Source organism: Cottoperca gobio, chromosome 19 (assembly GCF_900634415.1).
Source record: "Cottoperca gobio chromosome 19, fCotGob3.1, whole genome shotgun sequence".
Classification (NCBI taxonomy): Eukaryota; Metazoa; Chordata; class Actinopteri; order Perciformes; family Bovichtidae; genus Cottoperca; species Cottoperca gobio.
In genome coordinates this window covers 6,105,359-6,126,998 of record NC_041373.1, presented here as the reverse complement: position 1 = coordinate 6,126,998, position 21,640 = coordinate 6,105,359, and the positions used below count along the sequence as shown (strand labels likewise).

General features: G+C 39.4%; 3 protein-coding genes across 3 annotated transcripts; all 3 read right to left on the bottom strand.

Moving 5' to 3' along the window:
• Positions 1-4,828: 4,828 nt before the first annotated feature.
• Positions 4,829-7,387, bottom strand: hoxb1b (homeobox B1b). Its single transcript, XM_029456957.1, has 2 exons — positions 5,788-7,387; positions 4,829-5,527 (listed from the first exon to the last, which is right to left on the bottom strand). Exons 1-2 carry the CDS (start codon positions 6,350-6,352, stop codon positions 5,217-5,219), a joined length of 876 nt encoding a protein of 291 aa, XP_029312817.1. The 5' UTR covers positions 6,353-7,387; the 3' UTR covers positions 4,829-5,216.
• A 42-nt stretch (positions 7,388-7,429) lies between these two features.
• LOC115025001 (homeobox protein Hox-B3-like) lies at positions 7,430-15,002 on the bottom strand. Its single transcript, XM_029456958.1, has 3 exons — positions 14,574-15,002; positions 9,560-9,909; positions 7,430-8,368 (listed from the first exon to the last, which is right to left on the bottom strand). Exons 2-3 carry the CDS (start codon positions 9,795-9,797, stop codon positions 7,797-7,799), a joined length of 810 nt encoding a protein of 269 aa, XP_029312818.1. The 5' UTR covers positions 9,798-9,909; positions 14,574-15,002; the 3' UTR covers positions 7,430-7,796.
• Positions 15,003-19,155: 4,153 nt separating this feature from the next.
• Positions 19,156-21,089, bottom strand: hoxb5b (homeobox B5b). The gene is made up of 2 exons (XM_029456354.1): positions 20,394-21,089; positions 19,156-19,956 (listed from the first exon to the last, which is right to left on the bottom strand). The coding sequence occupies exons 1-2, from the start codon at positions 21,013-21,015 to the stop codon at positions 19,709-19,711; spliced, it is 870 nt and encodes a 289-aa protein (XP_029312214.1). The 5' UTR covers positions 21,016-21,089; the 3' UTR covers positions 19,156-19,708.
• Between the last annotated feature and the right edge of the window lie 551 nt (positions 21,090-21,640).

Sequence of the window (21,640 nt, the reverse complement as noted above, 5' to 3'; positions counted from 1 at the left end):
GCACACGCACACACACACACACCAAATTGCATTCTCAAGATAGGCAGAAACTCTTTTGCAGTCCAAAGGGACAAATAGTGAAGCACCCATGCGGGGCATGTTTTTGCTTAAAGTAAGGAATTTGTGTCTACAATTCTGTAAAAAAGCTTAAATGTCATAAAAGAAGGACTTAAGTAGAGCTGAGTAGAGTAAACTTCTTCCGATGGGAGATTTCTTTTGGGCACTGTGCTACAGTCTGTTGCTTTACATAAAGAATATCACAAAATCAACATGAAAACATCTTAAAACACAAGAGACTATACATTTGACATTGACAACACGGTGGCTTACAAAAAGAGCCTTTAGCATTAACGTGCAAAGTGCTAAAATGCTTGTGTATTTAGATCCAGATTTATCATTAGAGTTCAGCAGCTTGATGGAGGCTGAAACAAACAATGGCTTCAAGCGGTTTGATTTGCACTTTGGCACACAAAGTCTTCTTCCTGATGGCTAAGGTTCGTATTCAGAGAAGAGGGGATGTTGAAAGCCTGCAATGATTTTTGTTGCTTGACTCAAACTGCAGATTATCCTATTACCATTCTTTTACCTTGGCATAAATCACTTTGTAAGAATACGTCACCTTTTCCAACAGCAAATATCCTCAAGTTGACGATCAAATGTGGCTCTAATTTAAACATGTCACAGCTTATTCAAACCCTTGATAATATAAAAAAAATAGTGTTTGGCCTGATTCTTAAGGGTCTGTTGTAAATGTTTGTGTTGCTTCGAGGAGATAAAAAGAGGTAGTTTACTTTTCGGATTTCCTCAGAATCATTGTATTCCCAACCCACCCATTGTCAGTGTAGGGGGGCTTTTGGTGGCAGCGAAGGAAAAAAGTGATGATAGATTGAGGACACCAAAGACAGAAGAGCAAATGTGTTGCGCTAAATCTACAACCTTCAGTCAGCCTTCATATTGACTGACTCGGAGGGGTTACCTCAACTCAAATCAATGTTAGCCCTGAGAGCATTGAATAGAAAATGATTCAAATTGTATTATGTTAGGATATATGAGCCATTTCAAAATATTAATTCAGCATTATTTGAGGTGTCTGTTAAGGAGAGCAGTTACAGCTCGCAGTGCGTTGACTCGACTGAGTGATTGCATACCTCTATTACATGTGATATATGAATGCATGAGAGGGACCTCTTTTTCATTACCAAGACATTGTCCCTAGAGGCAGTTGTTAAAGAAGAATCTATGAATTATCCCTCTGGAACAACTGGCCCTTGTCATGAGCCGAGGAGACAGGAAAGGGAAGGAAAAGGAAGGAGAAAAGGGAAGCACAGCACTATTGATAGCAGTGGGATTGAGAGACTGGTAGGACGCCAGGAGATGCTTGTGATCCTGCACACTGCCGCCTCTCCCTCTGTCCAGTTAATTGGAATACAAAGCAGAGCAGGGTCGATGAGAGAGTGGTGAGGACGAGGAGGGAGGGAGGGGAGGGGGCTGCTGTCTGTCTCCAGCAACGCTCAACCTTCACTGCTCGCTGGGAATTGACTGGGGAACCAGCAAGCGAGACCGACACACTGTCACTGGTAAAATGAACTGTCACCTTGCATTTCTCAGCCTTCTGGCAGCATCGAATTGGCCGCTTTGAACCATGTGACGTGACACTGATTGAGTTCTGGTTTTCCCCCTCCTGGGCTCTAAAAGGAAGAAGCCAGTTTAATTTCAAGTGTACAGCCACCCCATGCAAAGTATCCATGCAGGGGAGACATCACTGTGTGGGCAGCGAGCATCGCTCCCCGACCTGTTTCTTTAAACCAAACCTTTCATTCGTGCTCTATTCTTCCTCACCACCCCTCATTATTTCATTGTGCTGCTTCGTTACGCTGCCTCTCAGCTAGTCTTGTTTTTCTTACGGCATATAGTGATGGCGGTCTGACAGGCACACGGAGGAGGAAAACTATTAGGGGTAGCCATTTGGATCCTGGAGGCAATCCTAGGGAGTATTAAGACGTTAACCCTGGCCAAGTCACTTGTCTTTCTCAGTTACTATGCTGATGGAGTGGGGAAAGGATGCAGTCGCAGGGGAGACCCAGAAGGCTGGGGCTTCAGGTCGGCTGGCGCTACCAGATCCAATAGAGCCTGACTCGGATGGGGGATGGTTGTCAAGAATCTCCCAGCCTGGGCTAAAAAGAGCCTCAGTGCCATAACAAAGGAAGAAGAGAGTGTGCCATTCATAACCAGGCAGCATTTCTCTACAAGGCTTCAACAGTGGAAGAAATGTGGAAATTAAATTAATATTGGTAAAAATCAAATATGGGGCTGTTCATGATTTCTTAGTTTCTTCTAATTTCCAACACTTTGTCAAATTCTTAAGAAGTGCTAAAATAGAATAGTTTTCATTACAATTATTAATAATATAAAGTGGTAGGACATCTAAATGCATTTTAACCCATTGATGTTTGCACCTTGAACAATGTCATGTAATCGTTGGGGTTGAGTGTGTAGGATACTTCCCATATAATATATAAACTGTCTGATTTTATGTTCAGTTTTTACTTCTTAGAGCTGCTACAATAAGTCAATTCATCAGAAAATAAATGGGCAACTATTTAGATTAACTATTAAATTGTTGAAGCAAAATTGCCAAACATTTGATGGTTCCAGCTTCAGCTAATTGTTTTACATTATAGTAAATTGAATATCTTTGGATTGTGGGCTGTTGGTCACTGTTGGAAATTGTGACGGGCATTTTATACTCATTTCTGGTATTTTACAGACCAAACGATTTTATCGAGATAATAATCTACAAATTAATTGATAACGAAGATAATCGTTTGTTGCTTCTTGCAGTATTTCTTTGGTCAGCCATTGAATTCCTTTCTCCAACTTGATAATTAAACACCTAGGACAATAATGGAAATATGACTTTATTCTGTCACTGAAATGGTCTGATATGTTTTTATAAATATATCAGAATATTGTCAATATTGTTCTGTTTCTTGCACTTCAACAGAAGCTCTATTTAATGTATCTCTGCATCTTGTCAGCGTACTAAAGTGTGTGCAGTTTATGTGATAGATAAATATCGCTGTGTTTGATAACTAGTTATAAAAATGACTCCTCTGCGGTATCTCTTAGATGACCAACCCCACCGTTATCCCATGAATACTGTATCTAGTTTCCCTTTGAAGCCCAGGTACCCTGCAGAGTGACATGCGACAGAGGAACTGGTAGAAAACCAAGGAAGTGAGCATGGCAATAGACTTGTAAAAGAGCCTGCAACAACTGCCAGCAGCATGGGGTACAAACAGCACTGGGTTGACCTCAAACAAAGTGCTGAGGGAGGCTGGCCAGCTAAAGATGTGTAAGATATCTGAGGAGGAAGATGTTGTATGTATTAAAAGACCTCGTGTTTGTGCACTCGGGTGTTCGTGCTGCAGAGTTTTTTTATATTTTTGTGACCATAAATGATCTTCCTTGTTGTCCCTCAGTGTTCATTAACCACTCTCTCCTCCTTGCCCTACATTCTCTGGCAGAAGGCAGAGAGAGCTACGCTGATCCGAAGGTGAAAAACATCCTCCTCCTCTTCCCCCAGCTTGAACATCTGTCTCTGTGGTGTTGGCTGCAGCACCGACTCTGACACCTCCAGATGGAGAGCCCGCTGGGAGCGCTGAGGTATTACCTACAGAGATGGCAGGGATCACACCTCTGGAATGAAGTCCCACACTTGTTTTCTGCACCGTGCTCTTTTTTTGTTGTTGAATCTGTCACTATTCACCATATCGATTGTCACCTTGGCCTTGCGACTCTTCTGGAAGCTTTGGGCTTTTAAAGAAATGCATGACAACAAAACCTCTCAGCCTTTTTCTAATTTACAGTAATGGGCTGTATGGTATTTCAACTGTAACTTCTCTTTGTGGAACTGTATTAATTTTTAATATAGTTGTGGGAGAACTGCATACTTGTGCGGATATATTTGAAATGATTGCTGTTTTCTTTTTTCTAGAAGCGTCTTTCTTTTTTCAGAGGCCCTAAACTTATAACAGTTTTTAGTTTGCATAAACCAGAACATTAACTAAATGGCCTTTAATCTCTTTAGTGTAAATATTAAAAGCAATACCTGCAAAAACCTAAAGTATGAGAGGCCCTCGAGTTGACTTCTTAGAGCCACTCTGGTGTCTTGACAGATTGACTGCATTCATTTGTGCCTGAACTCCGTGTGAACCTCAGCTTTAGGAAAAAGGGCACCAACAGGCCAGTGCTGCTGGCCCAGAAACTGTGTGTGCAAGCCTAACACCCAGTGCAAATATTGAAACTGCTGCCCCTTCACCATCAGATGAAACTAGGTGGTCAGCTCCAGCAAACGTTTATCTTAGGTGCAGCCACAATGAGCACTTAAATGTTATGCACTGTCAACTTAGGAAAATGTGGTTGTTTATTAAAAAGTAAATGCTCAAATTATGTAAAATTATGTCATTGCAACCTGTTTCAGCTGTCTCCAGCAGAATTTGGGTAACAAATCAAGGGTGAGACCTGGCTCCCTGGAGTTTGTTGTCATGTTTAGAGCCCCTGGAGGTATTTTGAGGTGAAAAGGTCACTGGGAACCACCCCATGTGTTGTAAAAGATTCCTCTTGTCACATTATGCAAGGGGACTTTGGTGAGACTATTAATGGAAGTGAATATAGAAAAGAAGGTTGTTACGTGATTCAAAAACATTCATATTTAGAACAATTTATTATATATACATGGATTTTTTTAAAACAGAAGGAAAATACTTCAAAGGGAGAACATTCTGTATCAAAATTAAAAGTTTGTTTGGGATAACAAGCATTTATTACAGTCTTTTTACATTAATTAAAAGTGAATACCACCACTTTTTATTTTATTTTATAAACTTTGTTAAGCTAAAACATTTCAACAGTTGTTGGAAAAAAATACCCTGTAAATAAATAGTGCAAACAAAGACTGAGTAGTTCAGTGCCCCAACACAAAACATAGCATGGACTTATGATAAGGTTACAAATACAAGAACGGATGAAAAGACATTTTAAAAGTTTCTCAGAATCCAATTCAGCATTAATCATTGCACTATAAGCAGACACAGACATACCCTGTATACTTCCACATGCATTTTTCACAGTTTTTCTGGAATGGTGTGGCTGAGGGAGAGAAGTGGAAAACTGCTCAGGCCCTACAGTCATTGTTTTGTTTTTTCAATGTCACATCATGGTTCACAGTCTTTCCCTTTTCCCTTTGGAGAGGTGTCAGGGCCGGAGAGTTTCTCCACAGGTGCCGCAGCGTTAACCAAAACGCAGCCCAGCTTCTCGCGTTTCTTCTGCTTCATCCTGCGGTTTTGAAACCAGATTTTCACCTGCGTCTCGTTGAGCTCCAGACTGGCGGCGACCTCCACCCTTCGTGGCCGTGTCAGGTATTTGTTGAAGTGGAACTCTTTCTCCAGCTCGGTCAGCTGCTTGGTGGTGAAGTTAGTGCGGATCACGTTGTGCTGACCGGGAACCCCGAACTCCGACATGACAGCTGTGGAGAGAGATGGATGGATGGTGGGGGGAAAAACATGAAAGTCATGGAGCTGAAGCATAGGTGTGAATGATACATGTGAGAATGAATAGAAGCATGTAACAAAAAAAAACATTAGTTGCCAAATACAGTTTTTAAAACAAGTAGGTAAATATCAGTTGAATTATGTTTTACACACAGTGAGTCGATATTACCGGCAGAGGTCTAATGGGTTCTATAACTTCTAGCTGTAATTCAAAGATTTATCAGGATGAACAAACCTGTTTTCGGTGGATTCCTCTTCACTTTCATCCAGTCGAATGTTTTAGAAGTTTCCTCCATATGCTCCGAATCCTTCTCCTTACTTTGGGCCGGTAACCTTGTGTAAACACTCTCTGGATATTCTTGCTGTCTCTGATCCCCGTTTCCAAAATGTAGATACTGGCTGCCTGTTACAACTCCAGGCCCACAACTATCCCCGGTGTAGGGAGCCATGTTTGTTCCGAGAGGTGAAACCTGCGGGTGGATGAAGCTCCGGTCCTGCTCGGGCGCGAGGCCGTACTGGTGATGTCCGTACTCCAGAGGTGACCCATACATGGAGTTCGCGGGCGGTGTTGCAAACTGCAAATCCAGGTTGACGTGTGCTGGCTGGTGGTGCAGAGGGAGGATCGGGGTCTGGTGTGGCGCAGAAGTTGCAGCAACTAAACGCCCGTCCGGTGCGTAACTATCACTTGTTGCGCACGAGTTGGACGAGATGTATCCATGGTTTAAATTGTGATATCCGGCCTTGGCACTGAAAATATTAGCCCCCCTGTTACACACGGGGTAGTCTAAGTAGGAGTTCATCCTGGACTCGGGCCTATTGTTTGTTCACAACTGATCAAGACTGAGCAGTCATTAATCGCTGCTCCCTTTGCCCTAACCTTCTAGGTAGTATGTCAAAGCTGTAAAAGTGCCTTCCACCCTCATATCACCTTCCTGACACACCATGTGACCTGCTAAACGCCAATGGCAAAGGACCTACACCACTCTGTCAAGTCTGCAGGCTCGTCCATCAAACGGCTCGCATTTACATGACAAATGCTTCAATCAGACTCGCTCATCCATCTGATAAGAACACAAACATCAGGATACATTTTCAGACTGCGGCGTTAGAGGAGCTGAAAATTACAGTAATCATAGTAATAATAATATGAATAATGAAACGCATCATGCATTATTACTATTTTCTTGAGGATGTCAATTGGTACATAGAATGCTAATTTAAACAAAAACTGAATGGCACTTAAGGAATACACAAGTAATAATACAAAATAATGAATTCTCTGGTATTGATTTTTCATATAAATGTCTTAACCTTTTTTTATGGCCTATATTCTGTGTAAATTGATGTTATTTTTCTGTTGCGCACAAATTAAGCTTAATTTTAAAGTTTGAGAAGGAAATGTCGACATTTAAAACTCGCTGTGAATGTATCTAAATATAAGTTTGGTCAAAAGGCGTATTACCATACATTTATTCGGCCTCTCGTCAACATGAAACCTGCAGACAGACTCTGACTCAAAAGCAGCGCAGTGAATTCAGTGATCCATCATGCGCTCTTTTTACAGATTGACAGCTTGTGTGGCCCACTTTGCCCATAAAAGAACAAAAGACACATTTAAGAACCGTATAGCCTTTTTTCTGGCTTCTTTTTAACGACACCAAGAGACTATAATGTAATATCTTCCAAAAGCCTATCATGTCCACATTCATCCGTAAGGAGCCTGTAATTAAGTAAGAGTTAATGAGATTTTATAGACCTCAAGTACTAATTAAGCTTTAACACAAAACAAGGAAGATTGCCTTTTATTCCAACGTTTTGGCTGCTCTACAGAAGTCTTTTTGTATACTGGCTCTTACTATTTACTGAGGAGAGTCTGGTGAAATCTCAACAAATTGCGTTTATTTATGTAGCTGAAATAACAGCGAACATTTAAATCTCCAGGGCTGGATGTCTCTGAAACAAAATATTTAGAAGAAGCCCATGCGTAAAAGTTAACACAACAACTGATATAAAATCAATAAATATGTTTAAATGATAAATAAATAACACTTGAGACTAATATTTAGATTAATTAGTCCAATACATAATTAAATAATAATAATAATAATAATAATAATAATAATAATAATAATAATAATAATAATAATAATAATAATAATAAGCTACGTGCATCAAGACAGAAGTCATTTATAAATTATAGGGAAAGTTATTTTTGTGGAGAGTCAAGGAATTCACATGTTTCTGCTAGAGATGAGTCAGTTTTGGAGCTTGCATGATTCTGTCCTGAGTGCAGCTCTGTGGGAAATATGACCCGTTAAGATCCACATTTGGGTCTGTTGTGCGTGAGGTGGTGTGCGTGTCGTACTGCACGCCAAACTGCGGGCCGTGCGTGAAGCCTGGAGCTGGATATTTGGAGTATTCTGTCGGGTACGCCGGCTGGGACTGGTGTTGTTGGGACTTGAGCTGAGAGGAGGCCGTCTGGTAATCCCCGCCCAGATGGACATAACCCAGGCTTGACAGAGTGGGACTGCCCGGGGCGGAGGGGGAGGACGGGGGTGAGGAGGAGGAGGTGGTGGTGAGGCCCTGTACTCTCTCGTCCTTCTTCTGCTTCATCCTTCGGTTCTGGAACCAAATCTTGATCTGCCTCTCGTGGAGGTTGAGCAGACAGGCCATCTCCACCCGCCGCGGTTTGCACAGGTAGCGGTTGAAGTGGAACTCCTTCTCCAGCTCCACCAGTTGCGCGCTCGTGTACGCGGTACGCGTCCTCTTGGAGGCCGGGGTCGCGCTTGGACACTTTTCGTTGACAGTGGTGCAGTCTGTGAAGACAAACAGTTAGAAAAAAAGAAAGGTTGAACATGTTGTAATCACTAGGAGGTTTGTTTCTCTCATTTTTATTTATGACTTCAGGACTGTTCACAGTCGTTTTTCTCTTCCTGCTTTCACTGAGTCTGCACTTTGTTTACTGTCAGTTTTCTGTTTTATTAATCAACTCTGTTGTTAAAAAGGGCACGCATGCTCCCCCAACCTTACCTGTGTAAATAAAGGTTAAATAAATAAATGAAAATTAGACAATAGGCATACAAATCAACAACAACATGGTGAGAGAGAAAAGCGGGAAGATAGCCAGAAACAAAGAAATCACTCAGACCACACAAGGTTGTTTACAAGTGACTTAGAGGTTGACACAGATTTGGTGGGTTATAAGTAGAGCTGCAATGGTTAGTCGACTAATCGATGTCGAAGAAAGTGCAGTTTTTAGCCTCTCAAATATGGACATTTCCTGCTTTTATCATATTAAAGTGAATATTTTTTGGGTTTTGAACTGACAAAGCAAGACATTTAAGGACATCTTTGGATTTTGAGATACTGTGATGAACATCCATCACTATTTTCTGTCATTTTCCAGAGCAAACGATTAATCTAGAAATTAATCGGCAGTATGGAGTGTGTAGGGAGACGAGGTATCTAAGATATTTCAAAAATGGTGACCAGGAGTTTAGCTGGCTTGTTTTTGTTATTTTTTTCAAAAGTGGTAAGTGGTGGATATTAAACAGATATCTGACGTTTTTCCTTGAATCACAATTCAGAGGTGCATATTGGAAAGGTCTCTGAGACACATTTCTATAAATAAATAAAACTTGCTTCAAAGGGAGAGATTATTTTAAGGCCTGAAAGAAACTGAATTGTATTTTAAATGAAGGGAAGCAAAGCCACCATATGGAAGTTTTCTCTTAACATTTGTTATTAGTATTTCTGTGCCTTTTCACTTTTATTGTTTCCTAAATTTCTGTTATTTTAATGTTGTGTTGTAATGTTGTTGTTACGTCATTATGATTCTAAATTAAAAGATGAGCCAATGTCTCTGCTACATGCCTGACTGTAGCTTCATTAATAGCTACCTAACCTTTTGAACCTGAAAAGGGAAAAATATAAACTCATTTCCTCCATTAGCTGTATAAGAGGTAGTCAAAGGGGACATTAATTAAAAGGCCGTTTCTGATACAGACCTGCAATTCTCCTGCCGTGTTTCTGATTTGAGGGTCTGGACTCTTTCATCCAAGGGAAAATCTTTTTGCTCATAGGAAACTTGGGGTTTTGCAGTTTTGACCTCCTGCGCTCAAACGTCTCCAATTGCGCCAATTGTTGGTGTTCGGCTGTGCACCCAAACCCGCCGACACCCCCCAGAGACTCGCTAAAGAAGAAGTCTTGGTGCTGGATGTTTTGTGTCGCACTGGTTTTCTGCATTTTCCCATTAAATGTGCAATGGGGCCCCCTTTGACCTTCTGACGGAGCGCTGGCAGCCAAATGTCACATGGCAGGTTTCCAGAGAGCCCTGCAGCTTCTGGGCTGAGAGGAACTAGAAAAAAGACGAAGAGAGAATCAGGGAGGAGACCACATGATCCATCTTATCAACTCAATAGTATGCTGACATGAATAGCAAGCTTCTCCTGGCCTGAGAGGCAAAGGAAAATAAGAGTTTGGTGAAAATAAACCCTCTAAAAAAACATCAAATTCGAGGATAATCTTGTCAAATCTGTGCAGAAATTAAATCATGTTCCCATTATTTACCTCCAACAATTAATGAATATATCACTGGCCTATAAGGAGCCTTCTCTTCTTTTTCATTATGTTGTAAAGCAGCTAAAATAAACAAAATATAAAAATGTAAGGTTAAGAAACGAGATTATTTATTAGGACCTTTGTTTGTCATTAAAAAGGATAAAAAAATATGAACACAACTGGCAACAAAAACACACGACAAATATGAATACGAATTAATCTACACATAGAGATGCAAATATAAATAGGCCCATAAATAGAAAATAGATATACTAATACAATTAAAATTATTTTTAGAATAGTGTGTTTCCTGAAATTAGGCTACATTAGGCCTACGAGTATTAATAAATAATAGCCTTTATTCACTTAATGGATGGTCTTGTCTGTAACATTTTCAAGGGGAAAAAATGTAAATGTTTTATCACAATCTACTAAAAAGTCATCAATCTCCATCAAACACAAAATAATACAGACGTCCATTGTGCGCTGCGTGCAGCTGTTTCTCTGCGCTGAACTGAAACAAAACGCGATTTCAAGAAAAAACCCATCTTATTCAATATGTTAATCAAATGTTATTCACCACAACAAAATTATTAAGCAGCAGTTTTAAAGCCCGAGAGAGAAGCAGTGAGACAGAATAAAGTCTGGAGGCATGCAGCTTTATGAACTCTGGTTGAACCGCGGCTGGAGTCAGGCTCGTAAATCATAAAGACACATAACCCAGTCCGCGGCACAACACCCGGGCTGCCTTACCTTCACAACCTACATTCATCCCGCATTGAAACAATCCTCCCGCAAACAAATACACACCGGCTTCCTCTCGCTCTCACCTTTTTATTTATTTTTGGAAAAACCTCCCCAGATTAGAATAATCCTGCAGAGAAAGAAGCGGCTCTCGCATTAGATGATGATGTGGCTTTGCATGCCAGTGGGGTGAAGCAGAGTGGACAGTGTTTCTGCAGCTCACACCGCCCTGCATAGCACACAATGTCAGCCTGTGTGTGCGTGTGTGTGGGAGTGTGTGTGTGCGGGGGAAAAACCTTTCTGCTGATCATGCAAACTCAGTTTCATATATGGAAATAGCATGGCTGCAATAAAGAGAGGCTTTTCTATATGGGTAAATGTCTTTATGGCAATTAGAGCAGCATAAAAATCCTGAAAGCATTTAGGTGGCTCAGAGAGGCCAGAAAAAGCTGGATGTGTTTTGCACTGAAGCCCATTTTAAGTGGATTTAGAATAAGGGAAATAGTCTGTTAAGAAGACACCTACACCATCACTGACATGCATTAAAAATAACCCAAAAAAGCAGCTATTTTTAAGTTTTATTTTCACATCCTTATGAACACAAACATCTCTAGTTTTGTCCTGGGAATTCGTCCAGCGCCCTTATAATAAATTCAAACATCCCCTTTAGGAGCGATGCCAGCAGAGACGCCATAAATTACTCCGGCAAAGAAAGCGATCAGTATTTGGAGTTTGTTTTTGTTTTTTACACACTCACATACAAAGTGCATTACGTCTTGTTTATGTAATGAGATTTTTTTGTTTTGTTTTCTAATTTAAATGAGTGAGTCATTTTAAAGCACTAAAGGGGAGACAGACAGTGGTCAGCAGCAGCTTCCATTAAAAAGTTGATTCTGTAATGAGGCTTTGGTTTGTTTTACATGGTGACCATCAGACTGCTGCAGTGCATCGATTTGGCGGAGCTTTGATGTCTCATCTTCATGCTTTGCTCGATCGCTTGGATTGGCTCTGAAAGGTAATATTTAACTGAGTAGGGTTAATTAATGCTAATGAACATCTTTGATCTCTGAGCCGTGCACCGAGAAACATATGAATACAGAGTGGCCAGATCTATATAAAAGTGTTATACAAGCTTATGTTGCAAGTGCAGAATGAGAAAGCTGCATATTACTTACTTACTTTAATGTTAAAGACAAAGCTGAATAAAATGTCTCTCAAAACATGTGTGCATGTGCACTCAGTTGGCAGTTTATTAGGTACACATGGCCAATTTTGTACAATTTTGAGGTACTTGAGTATTTACATTTCCTGCTACTTTATACTTCCTCTCCAATTCAGAGGCCAATATTATACTTTTTACTCCACTACATTTATTTGATACTTCACATAAAAAATACAGTACTACCCAGTTGTATACAAAGTATTTCAAATTAGCTCCACATTGAAGAACTATAACATTAAAAGGATGAACACTAGAACACATCAGCAGTAATTATATTACAATAATATAATATATAGATATATATATGATTCTGAAAGTAGCCATTCTGCAATGAATACTTTTACTTTTGGTACTTAAGCTATATTTTTGATGCTATTACTTAGTACTTTTCCTCAAGTATCATTTTGAATGCAGCACTTTTACTTTTAGAGTATTTGTACACTGAGGTATCACTACTTTTACTCAAGTAAAAAGTTCTGAGTGCTTCTTCCACCTGTGCACAGCTAAAAATAATGCAGTCAAATGCAACATCCCTACAATCAGTAAAAGATCCACTTACTGGACATTTTTGGGAGCTTTCAGTCACATGTTGTGGGTTTTATGTGCGTAGTTTCTACAGTTATCATTGGAATAAACAACAGTGACAATGAACCCATCTGCATACTGCTGATGAAGACCATGAGCAGTGACCTAAAGCTCTGGGAATGTCCTTTGTGTTAAGCTTCATGGAGGCTCTAGTGTTGAATTGTATGTTGTCGTCACCAATCAACATATGTGAAGACACATAGTGTAGGTGTACATAATAAACTGACAACTTAGCGTGTGTGCAGTGGTGGAATGTAACTAAGTACATTTACTCCATACTGTACTTAAGTACAACTTTGAGTTGCTTGTGTGATTATTTCCATCTTAAGCTACTTTATATTTCTACTTCACTACATTTCAATATGCAAATATTGTACTTTTTACTCCACTACATTTATTTGAACACTTAAGCTACTTTCAAGATTGAGATTAATAACCAATATGTTTTATTGTTTACGATAAACTTATTTGTGAAAAATATATAAATTCACAAACTATACCTAATATATATATTAAAAAGACTGAGCTTCACCTTTACCAGCTGCAACATTAAAGTGAAAAACACATTAATGCATCAAGAATTATAATCCTATAATATAATATATATTACTCAGAAATGGGCCGTTGAACAGAATGAGTACTTTTACTTTTTGCACGTTAAGTATATTTTGATGCTAATATTTTTGTACTGAAGTAATATTTTGAATGCAGGACTTTTTTTACTTGTAAGAGTGATTTTAAACTGTGGGATTACTACTTTTACTAAAGAAAATCCCCATAATACTTTTTCCTCCACAGCGTACATGTGCCATATATCTCTCTGATAGTCTAAAGGAGCCATATAAATACAAAGAAAATCAGCATTAAGTGCGCTGTCTTAAAAAAGTCTAAATCGTCGTGTGATATATGAGGCAGCCAGAGAAGAAGATGCAGACTGATATGATAAGTTAGTGTACAGTATAAATATAAATTCATGTTTGATCCCTGCGGCCTGCAGTGGCTGACAGTTATTATTCAGATATGACAACATCCCTGAGCTGCACTTTACATCCCATCTTCATCACCACGGCGAGCTCCACACTCTTCAGGCTGCTTGTCTGATCCGTGATGGACATGTCCACCCCCACCCTCTTCCTCAGCACACACACCCACCACCACCTCCACCCATCCATTCAGTCTGCAGGCCTGCTGACAAAGCTCTTGTCAATTAGCTGCAGGAACCACGTGTCCACAAGGAGGGGATTTATGGCTCTGAATTAATTCATGGACAGTTGAATCAACAGTAGTAGCAACTTCCCACAGCTAACATAAGCAACAAAGCAAATAAATACATGAATACATATATTTTAAAATGCAGTTTGAATTTGAAAAAACACAGTTAAGTCAAGTACAAAATAATGATAGAATGAAGACCTGTTTCTAAATTAAATTTTCCCAAGGGGATAGAAAAAGTCATTTTTCTAAATCAAGCTCAGAGACATAAAGAAAACTTAATTTTTCACATCAGAGAACACATTGAGCTTTAAATCAGGTCTGTAACACTTTACTTTATTTAGCATTTATAAGCAGTACATAAACATTTAATAACTGCTTTATAACAATGTATCAGCAAATATAAGTGTTTATTAAAATATTGGTCAACAACTGTAAGAAGAAGCTGGTGTATAAACATAGCCTATAATAAATTATAATATAGTAAAGCACAGTTTTAATAAGAGAAGCTATAATTACTGACAAATACTGTACATTAATAAACTTTACTAAAACATTATTATATCTGGTTTGTTTACAGCTTATACATGATTGCAGTAAAGTGTGACCTATATATCCGCCTACTACTTCATTATTCCCTCAAATCAAATACAAACTCACACACGTAGCCTAGTTAATATATTATTTATTGAACTTACTTTTCTCTTCGCATCTCATCTTCTCACCAGCTCAGATTCTCCGTTCAGTCTGTTCCGTTTGAGCTGTTTGTTGAGGTCCTCCTCACATTTCCTTGGAAATCTAAAACTTCTCCTCGACCGTGAAAAGAAGATAAATGATGTGCCGAACAATGCCCCACATTGAAGGGCCTGTCCTGCAACTTTCACAGATGTCATATTCTCCAGCAATGTGCAGCTAAAAGAGACAAAAAAGAAGAAAAGAAGAAAAATCAAAATAGCGTTGGACTCTGGTGAGGGGCCTACAGCTGTGAGCGTGACACTCCACGCAGAACTCACAAAAACAACCTTTCAAACACAACTCAGACAAACTAGCCTCAGAAAACATCCAACATGTAACATTATTTGCCATAAAATTTATTTTAAATGAATGCTTTTAGACTGTCGAGGTGAAGTGTCATCACCTACATACTCCCCAAGAAGCGAATTTGTGGCTGCTGCTATATTTACACAAATTCGGATCTACAGGGTTTATATAGATGACAGGTGGTCAGCCTCTCCGTGCACGAGGACAGTAGCGGGAGCCTTCTCAAACTTTAAAGCATCTAATTATTAATATCTATATTTAACAATATGCTTAAATTTAGGAATGCAGAGCTTTTACTTTTTAATGTCATCTTGTCTCTAAACGTTACCTCTGACTAACGAGGCATCCCTTATAAAGGGATTATAACTTACCATTAATGACTTTATTAAAGGTTAATAAAACATTCAGATGCGTTATAAGCATACAGAAGAACAGTATTGTGTTGTCAGGTTGTGAAAAATGTTGATGAATCCTTAATAAAGGGCCTTAATAAATTAAGTCTGCCGTTATAAATGTTTATAATTCATTATTAAAGGGGTTTAATAAATCAAGTCTGAAGTTATAAATGTTAATAGGTCATTAATAAAAAGGTTTAATCTGAAGTTGTAACCCTTCAACCCAAAAGTTGTTATTATTTATTGCCTTCAATTAATCTATCTAACCATTAGTTAACGTTTTTAAACCATTAATATAATTATTTTTGATAGTTTTTCTGTTTAAGTCCCTTAACTCAGTATGTATGCCTATTATGTGCACTTATGATATTAAACTGTTTCTGTCTCATTTTTAAAATATTTGTTGGTCATATAAATGTTTCATCACGCTTCAGGCTCATAGTGGTTGAAGAAGTATACAGATCCTTAACTTTAACAAATGTAGTATTACCATAATGTAAAAACACACCATTGAAATCTTGCATTCAAAATCCTATTTCAGTAAAAGTACAGAAGTACAAGCAACAAAACAGGTATCAACGTAAAGTACTCGTTCTGTCAGTGACAATATTACATACAACATACTAGATAACACTGATGCATCAACGTTAGAACTGCAGGTTTCTGTTGGAGCTGCTTGAGGTGGAGCTAGTTTTAACTAATTACAGTTTAGTCCAGTGGTTCTCAACCCAGGGGTCGGGCCCCTCCAAAGGGTCATTAGATAAACCAGAGGGGTCGTGAGATGTTTAATGGGAGAGGAAAGAACTAAAAACAAAGTTCTGCTTCACAAATCTGTATTTAGTTTTTGTACATTTCTCTAATCTTTGTTTTTTATATAAAATTTTGGATAATTTGACCTTGTTGGTTCTCAAACAGATAATAAAAAGATGACAACTTATACACTTTTTGTAACTGGTCTCAAGCCAAAAAGTTTAGGAACCACTGGTTTAATCTTTAACATTGTGCTTTAAATCTATCCTCTTTCTAATGTAAAACAGGAAAACAGGCTATGTTAAATGTAAGTGGAGTAAAAAGTACAATATTTGCTTCTGAAATGTAGCGGAGTTTAAAGTAGAATAAGATGGAGATTTCTTAAGTAAAAATAGCTCAAAACTTGTTCTACAGTAATTGATACCAGCTGCTTTCCTGAATAATAAAGAGAGAAGGAATTCAGTGTGATTATCAGGCTGAACAACCTGAACAAAAAGGCTACAAGAGAGTTTCACTCTTAGCTCAAAGAGTCCAGGATTAAAGGTTTATTCCGCACACTCAGCCTGGACAAACCTAAAGAGATAATAGCTAATAAACAGGCTCGGAGTGACACTGTTGTTTCTGTGTTCTGCTCTGTAACCTACATGCCTGATAAGAGCCTGAGCAGGGAAAAACCCATCCATCATCAGCCTGCTCGGTCTGAGGCGCCCTCTGCTGGCAGAACATCTGCACTACATCACCTCGCTGCCCTCACACAGCCTGCCAGATGTTGGGCATCCATGACACTATACACTGGCCTCCCCCTCAAAAACAATATCCAAGGTGACATTTGTTTCATCTAGCCTATTTCCTCATTATGATCAAATGAAAGCGTTAAATTCCACGTGAGAGGTGGCGGATTTAAAGTGGTTATTGACATTAGGTGATTTTATTTGTAAAAATGAACACATTTGCTTCTTATACCTTTAATTTAAGAACTGATTTGTGAATTTATTGTTTACATTAATTGCGTTGAAACAGAAGCTACATCAGGAAACAGCGTTTAAATAGATTTTATATTTAAAAAAACAGAATCCCATATGCGCTTGTGGTGCTTATTATTTACTATACATAGTAAATGTATTTACTATGTATAGTAAATATTAGGCCACCATGCATGCACGACTTTCTACATATGTTTAGAGAATCAAACAAGTCAAAGCAAAGCAGAGAAAAGGAAATTCTGTTACATTTACGCAGCGTGTTTGCAGTGATTTTTTTTTTTTTACCCAAACCACGATGTCTAGAATTTAAAAAATAAAAGAAATAAAAACATTTATGTATATTATCTCGTGTGCAAAACACAGACTCGTTTGTTTTTGTCTCGATCGTGACAGTGCAAAGTCTGGCAGCAGAGCGCTTCCTCCTCCTGACGCATCTGCGGCTGCAGTCTATATCGTCTACTGACCCAGCGATGATCCCCGCCGCCATGAATTATGCATGAGATCCGGGTACAGATTACCCCTATCAATATGCAATACTCATTATGCTGGTTAAATTGCCACTTAATAGTTATGAATATGTGGAAAATGTCTGGGACCCATATAGCCCACCACTGATTTTAACTTTTTTTTTCTTTTTTTTCTTTTTTACCTGAAATGAGTTTGCACAAGTCTCATATAACCTTTCGTTTCCTGGAGATAATATCATTATTTTTTATTAGACAAATGCATATAGGCCCACACATAGCCTGCAGATTTCTTTATGTTAAATCAGTGAAGCCTGTGTCCAGCTCAGGGTTGTCCGAGACTTCACCTTTGGCCGCTCGGTGACTTGACAGATCTGGATAAATCACTCCAGAAACTCGCTCAAGTTCGCTGCATGTCAGCTGCATAAAAGCCTCCAGTTTTAGTCTTAATGTCGAATAATGAGATTCTTTTTTTCCTGCAAAACATTTTGTGTTTGCAAATCAATTGTTTGTTTCTTTATTTTTTTCATACGATAAATTCTAATGGATATTGGCCATTGCTGTGCAGAAAAAGAGTCATTTAAAGCCTTTTTTCCAAACAGTATAAATTGTGAAATTTGAATTTGTTTTAAGCATTAAAAGTGTCAAATCATTTGAGTTCTTCTGTGGGTATGTGTAATAAATCTGACTTGTATCTCAAATTGTAGGAGTGTAAACAGCATAATTTTCTTTTAAAAAATGAGAGCCACAATTAAAACTCTTAATCTGACATTTTAAAATAAAATTCTAGCAGCTACAGTATTTTTAGTTTAAGTTTAGTTTAAGTTTTTCAGCAGCTTAAACTACCTAAATATAACTGGACACTTCCTCCCCAGTCCAGCCTTTCCAGTCCCATCCATGCAGTTAAGCCGTCACTTTCATTCAAGGTTGTGAATTATATAGTACATTGTCTACTCCCCAAAACCATAAAACCAACTTTATGGACCTCACGTGACTTTTCACAGTCTGTAAGTAATATAGGTCTATACAATCTTTGGTAAGGGGGATTTTTACCAACTTCAGCCTTGCCTATATACCTGTAAGCCAAAGCTTTTGGGGATTTTATCACCAACATATTTCCCACATGGCAAACACGCATCTCGCTGCAGAAGAGTCAGAGGAGGTAAGTTTGAAAAAGTTAGATATTTATGTTTTCTCTGTCACTTTGTCTCTGCTGCAAAGAGGCAAAAAAAAATGTCGCCTATAACATGTATTGTTCGTGTTACACTTTAATAATTCTCAAAGGTTAATCATTAATATTAAATCGGGTCAAAAGCGAACCAGAAGTTGTTACGCAGCTTAAAAAAACTAAATATGACGTGACCTTTATTGGTATTTATTCTAATTGATAATACAGTCGAGACACGTTCAAATCAATTGAGAGAAACTTTTATTTCCAAGCGCTATGAGTTCACTTACAAATACAAAAAGCTTATTGGCAAAAAAAAAGCTTACATCACTGCCTATCCACAGAATAACCCTTTGCACTAAAAATTGATCACATTGACAGGTTGAATACATTTGCATTGCTCATAATTATCCTAAACAATAATAATAATAATAATAATAATAATAATAATAATAATAATAATAATAATAATAGTTGCACAAAATATCCTAAAGCTACACATTGGCTTGAAACTTTATGGAGCTGACCACAAGATAACCATCAAAAATAGCAGTAAAACTTACACTAAAGCGCTTTGAATGGCCCCGGAATACATTAGGTTTACATTCAATGAAGAGCAGCATATGGTTTGGAAACTTTTTTTTAACTGTACAATGAATTTACTCCTGTTAGACCGTCAAGAAGTCACAATAAAGAGCTCAAGTTGAAACACCTTCAAGAGAGAGAGAGACAGAGACAGAGAGAGAGAGACAGAGAGAGAGAGAGAAAGAGAGAGAGCAGAAAGCATGGAAAATGAATACCCCCAATAATATTTACATCTTATCTTCCACATCTAAGCTATCATAGTACAACAACAGGAAACTAAAAATGGCATTTTTAAGACCACAGGATACTTCTTTTTCTATCACAATAGCATGCTGGAAGGTGCTGCGCTTTCAAATAGCTTTACAGTACTCATGGATTCTTTTTTTCCTTTCTTTTTTTTCTTAATTATTATTATTATTTTTATTTTTACTCTCCCCCAGAAGTTATTCAGTTGTGAAAGGCGCTGCCTCCTGTTACCAGACTCATGCTTTTCAGTTTATTGTCCTTCTTCCACTTCATCCTGCGGTTCTGAAACCAGATTTTGATCTGTCTTTCGGAAAGACACAGGGCGTGGGCTATCTCTATCCTCCGCCGCCTGGTTAGGTACCTATTGAAGTGAAACTCTTTCTCCAGCTCTAGCGTCTGGTACCGGGTGTACGCGGTTCGGGCCCTTTTCCCATCAGGTCCAGTCATATCTACAATTTTACAGAAAATCCAGACAATTAGCAACTGCACTGCACAACAACAACAGTGGACAGGAGGTTTCACTGCTGAGACTTTTACATGTGGCTTCACCATGAGGATGCACACAGGGGTCACAACATGAAATGATGCAGGCAGGAAGCATGCAACCGACACGACACATAACAACACTCACGCGCTTATTATTGCCTTTCTTATCTCAAGCTGTCGCCGACAGCCAGCCTGCACACATTAAAAATTTCACAACCCATCGTCTCTCAGGCTCCAGCTAACCTGAACCCAAACAACCCCATAAAGACTTAACAAATACTGCCCTTTTCTTCAGTCATCCACACCAACCTGCTCACTCATGCAACACTTGACAGATTTATGGCACACCGTCAGCGTGACATCCTTCAAAACTAAATATTATTAGAGGTGTAAAATATACCATGGCTTATGTGCAGTTTCCGCATCCAGGGGAATATTTGTGGCGATTGGCAATCATTTGATGTGGGAGTGGAAGAGGTTGCGTTGGGGTCCTGGTGCTGCTGCTGCTGTTGCTGTTGCTGTTGCTGCTGCTGCGCCCGAGGTGCCGTGCTGGAGCCGCCGCTGCTGTGTGCGCCTTCGTCGGTCTCGGAGGCGACGGTGGCGTCCTCTATCTCCGTGAAATGAGCGTTGTTGTTTTTGTTGAGATTGTTGCCGCTCGAGGTCGAGCTCCGGTCAGAAGGAGGAGAGGGGCTTTTTAGTTCCAGCTGCTCCCGGCTGGCCGTGGCGCACGACGGCGGCACCGGATCTGGAGATGAGAGCGAGCAGTTGGGAGTCTGTCTGTAGCGGGCGTCCGGCGCGAATCCCCGGGCATCCTCTCTCACTGCCCCGAAGTGGCTGCCGTTGTTGGTGCGGTTCACGGTTAGGTCCATGCCATTGTAGTTGTAGCCGAAAGACCCGGAGTGCATGGTGCCAGGGTCTCTGAAGGAGCCGCTCACAGCGCCGTTAGTCCCATAATTTAGTAACTGATAGTCGGAGCCATTTGGATAGCGCCCTGAGAACGAGTTTACAAAGTAAGAGCTCATTTGCTTGGATTTTTAAAGCCTCGATTTGTAGATCTTTGTCGCTATAATCCTGTGTGCTTGCACGATTTATGGATGCAATCATGAATTATAAGCAATGAAGCCCTACTGTACTTTGCCAGGTATGCGGCCAAATATGGGAGAGCGTTCGGGAATCACGTGCCTTTGTTGACCAGTCGTAAATCCTCACTGATGACTTCAAGAGGTAATTCATGCTCCATGGTTACAAATGATGACGAAATAATGGTCGTTAGGCTCCAGTCAATGGTGCCTCCCCGCTGCGCCCCGAGAGCCGCGCAGGCAGAGAGCGCCATCTTGCGGACAGAGGAGGTAGTGCTCCACCGGGACGCGCTGTCAGGCCCTCAAGTCATCCATCATTTATGTAACACGCACATAATATAGGCCACAAAAGGCTCAGGTAACACATAACAGAGACTTATCAGCTACACTGCTGGCAGTTTAACGCGAAGAGTGTCAAACTGGAAATTATTTTAATCTTTACGCTGGTTTTATGTGAATTTATAGGCTTATTGTATAGGTTTATTGTGACTTCAGAAGCAGTTTTGTGTCCTATAATAATAACACTAATACTACTGCTTATAATAATGCTAATAATAAGCATCTTTTT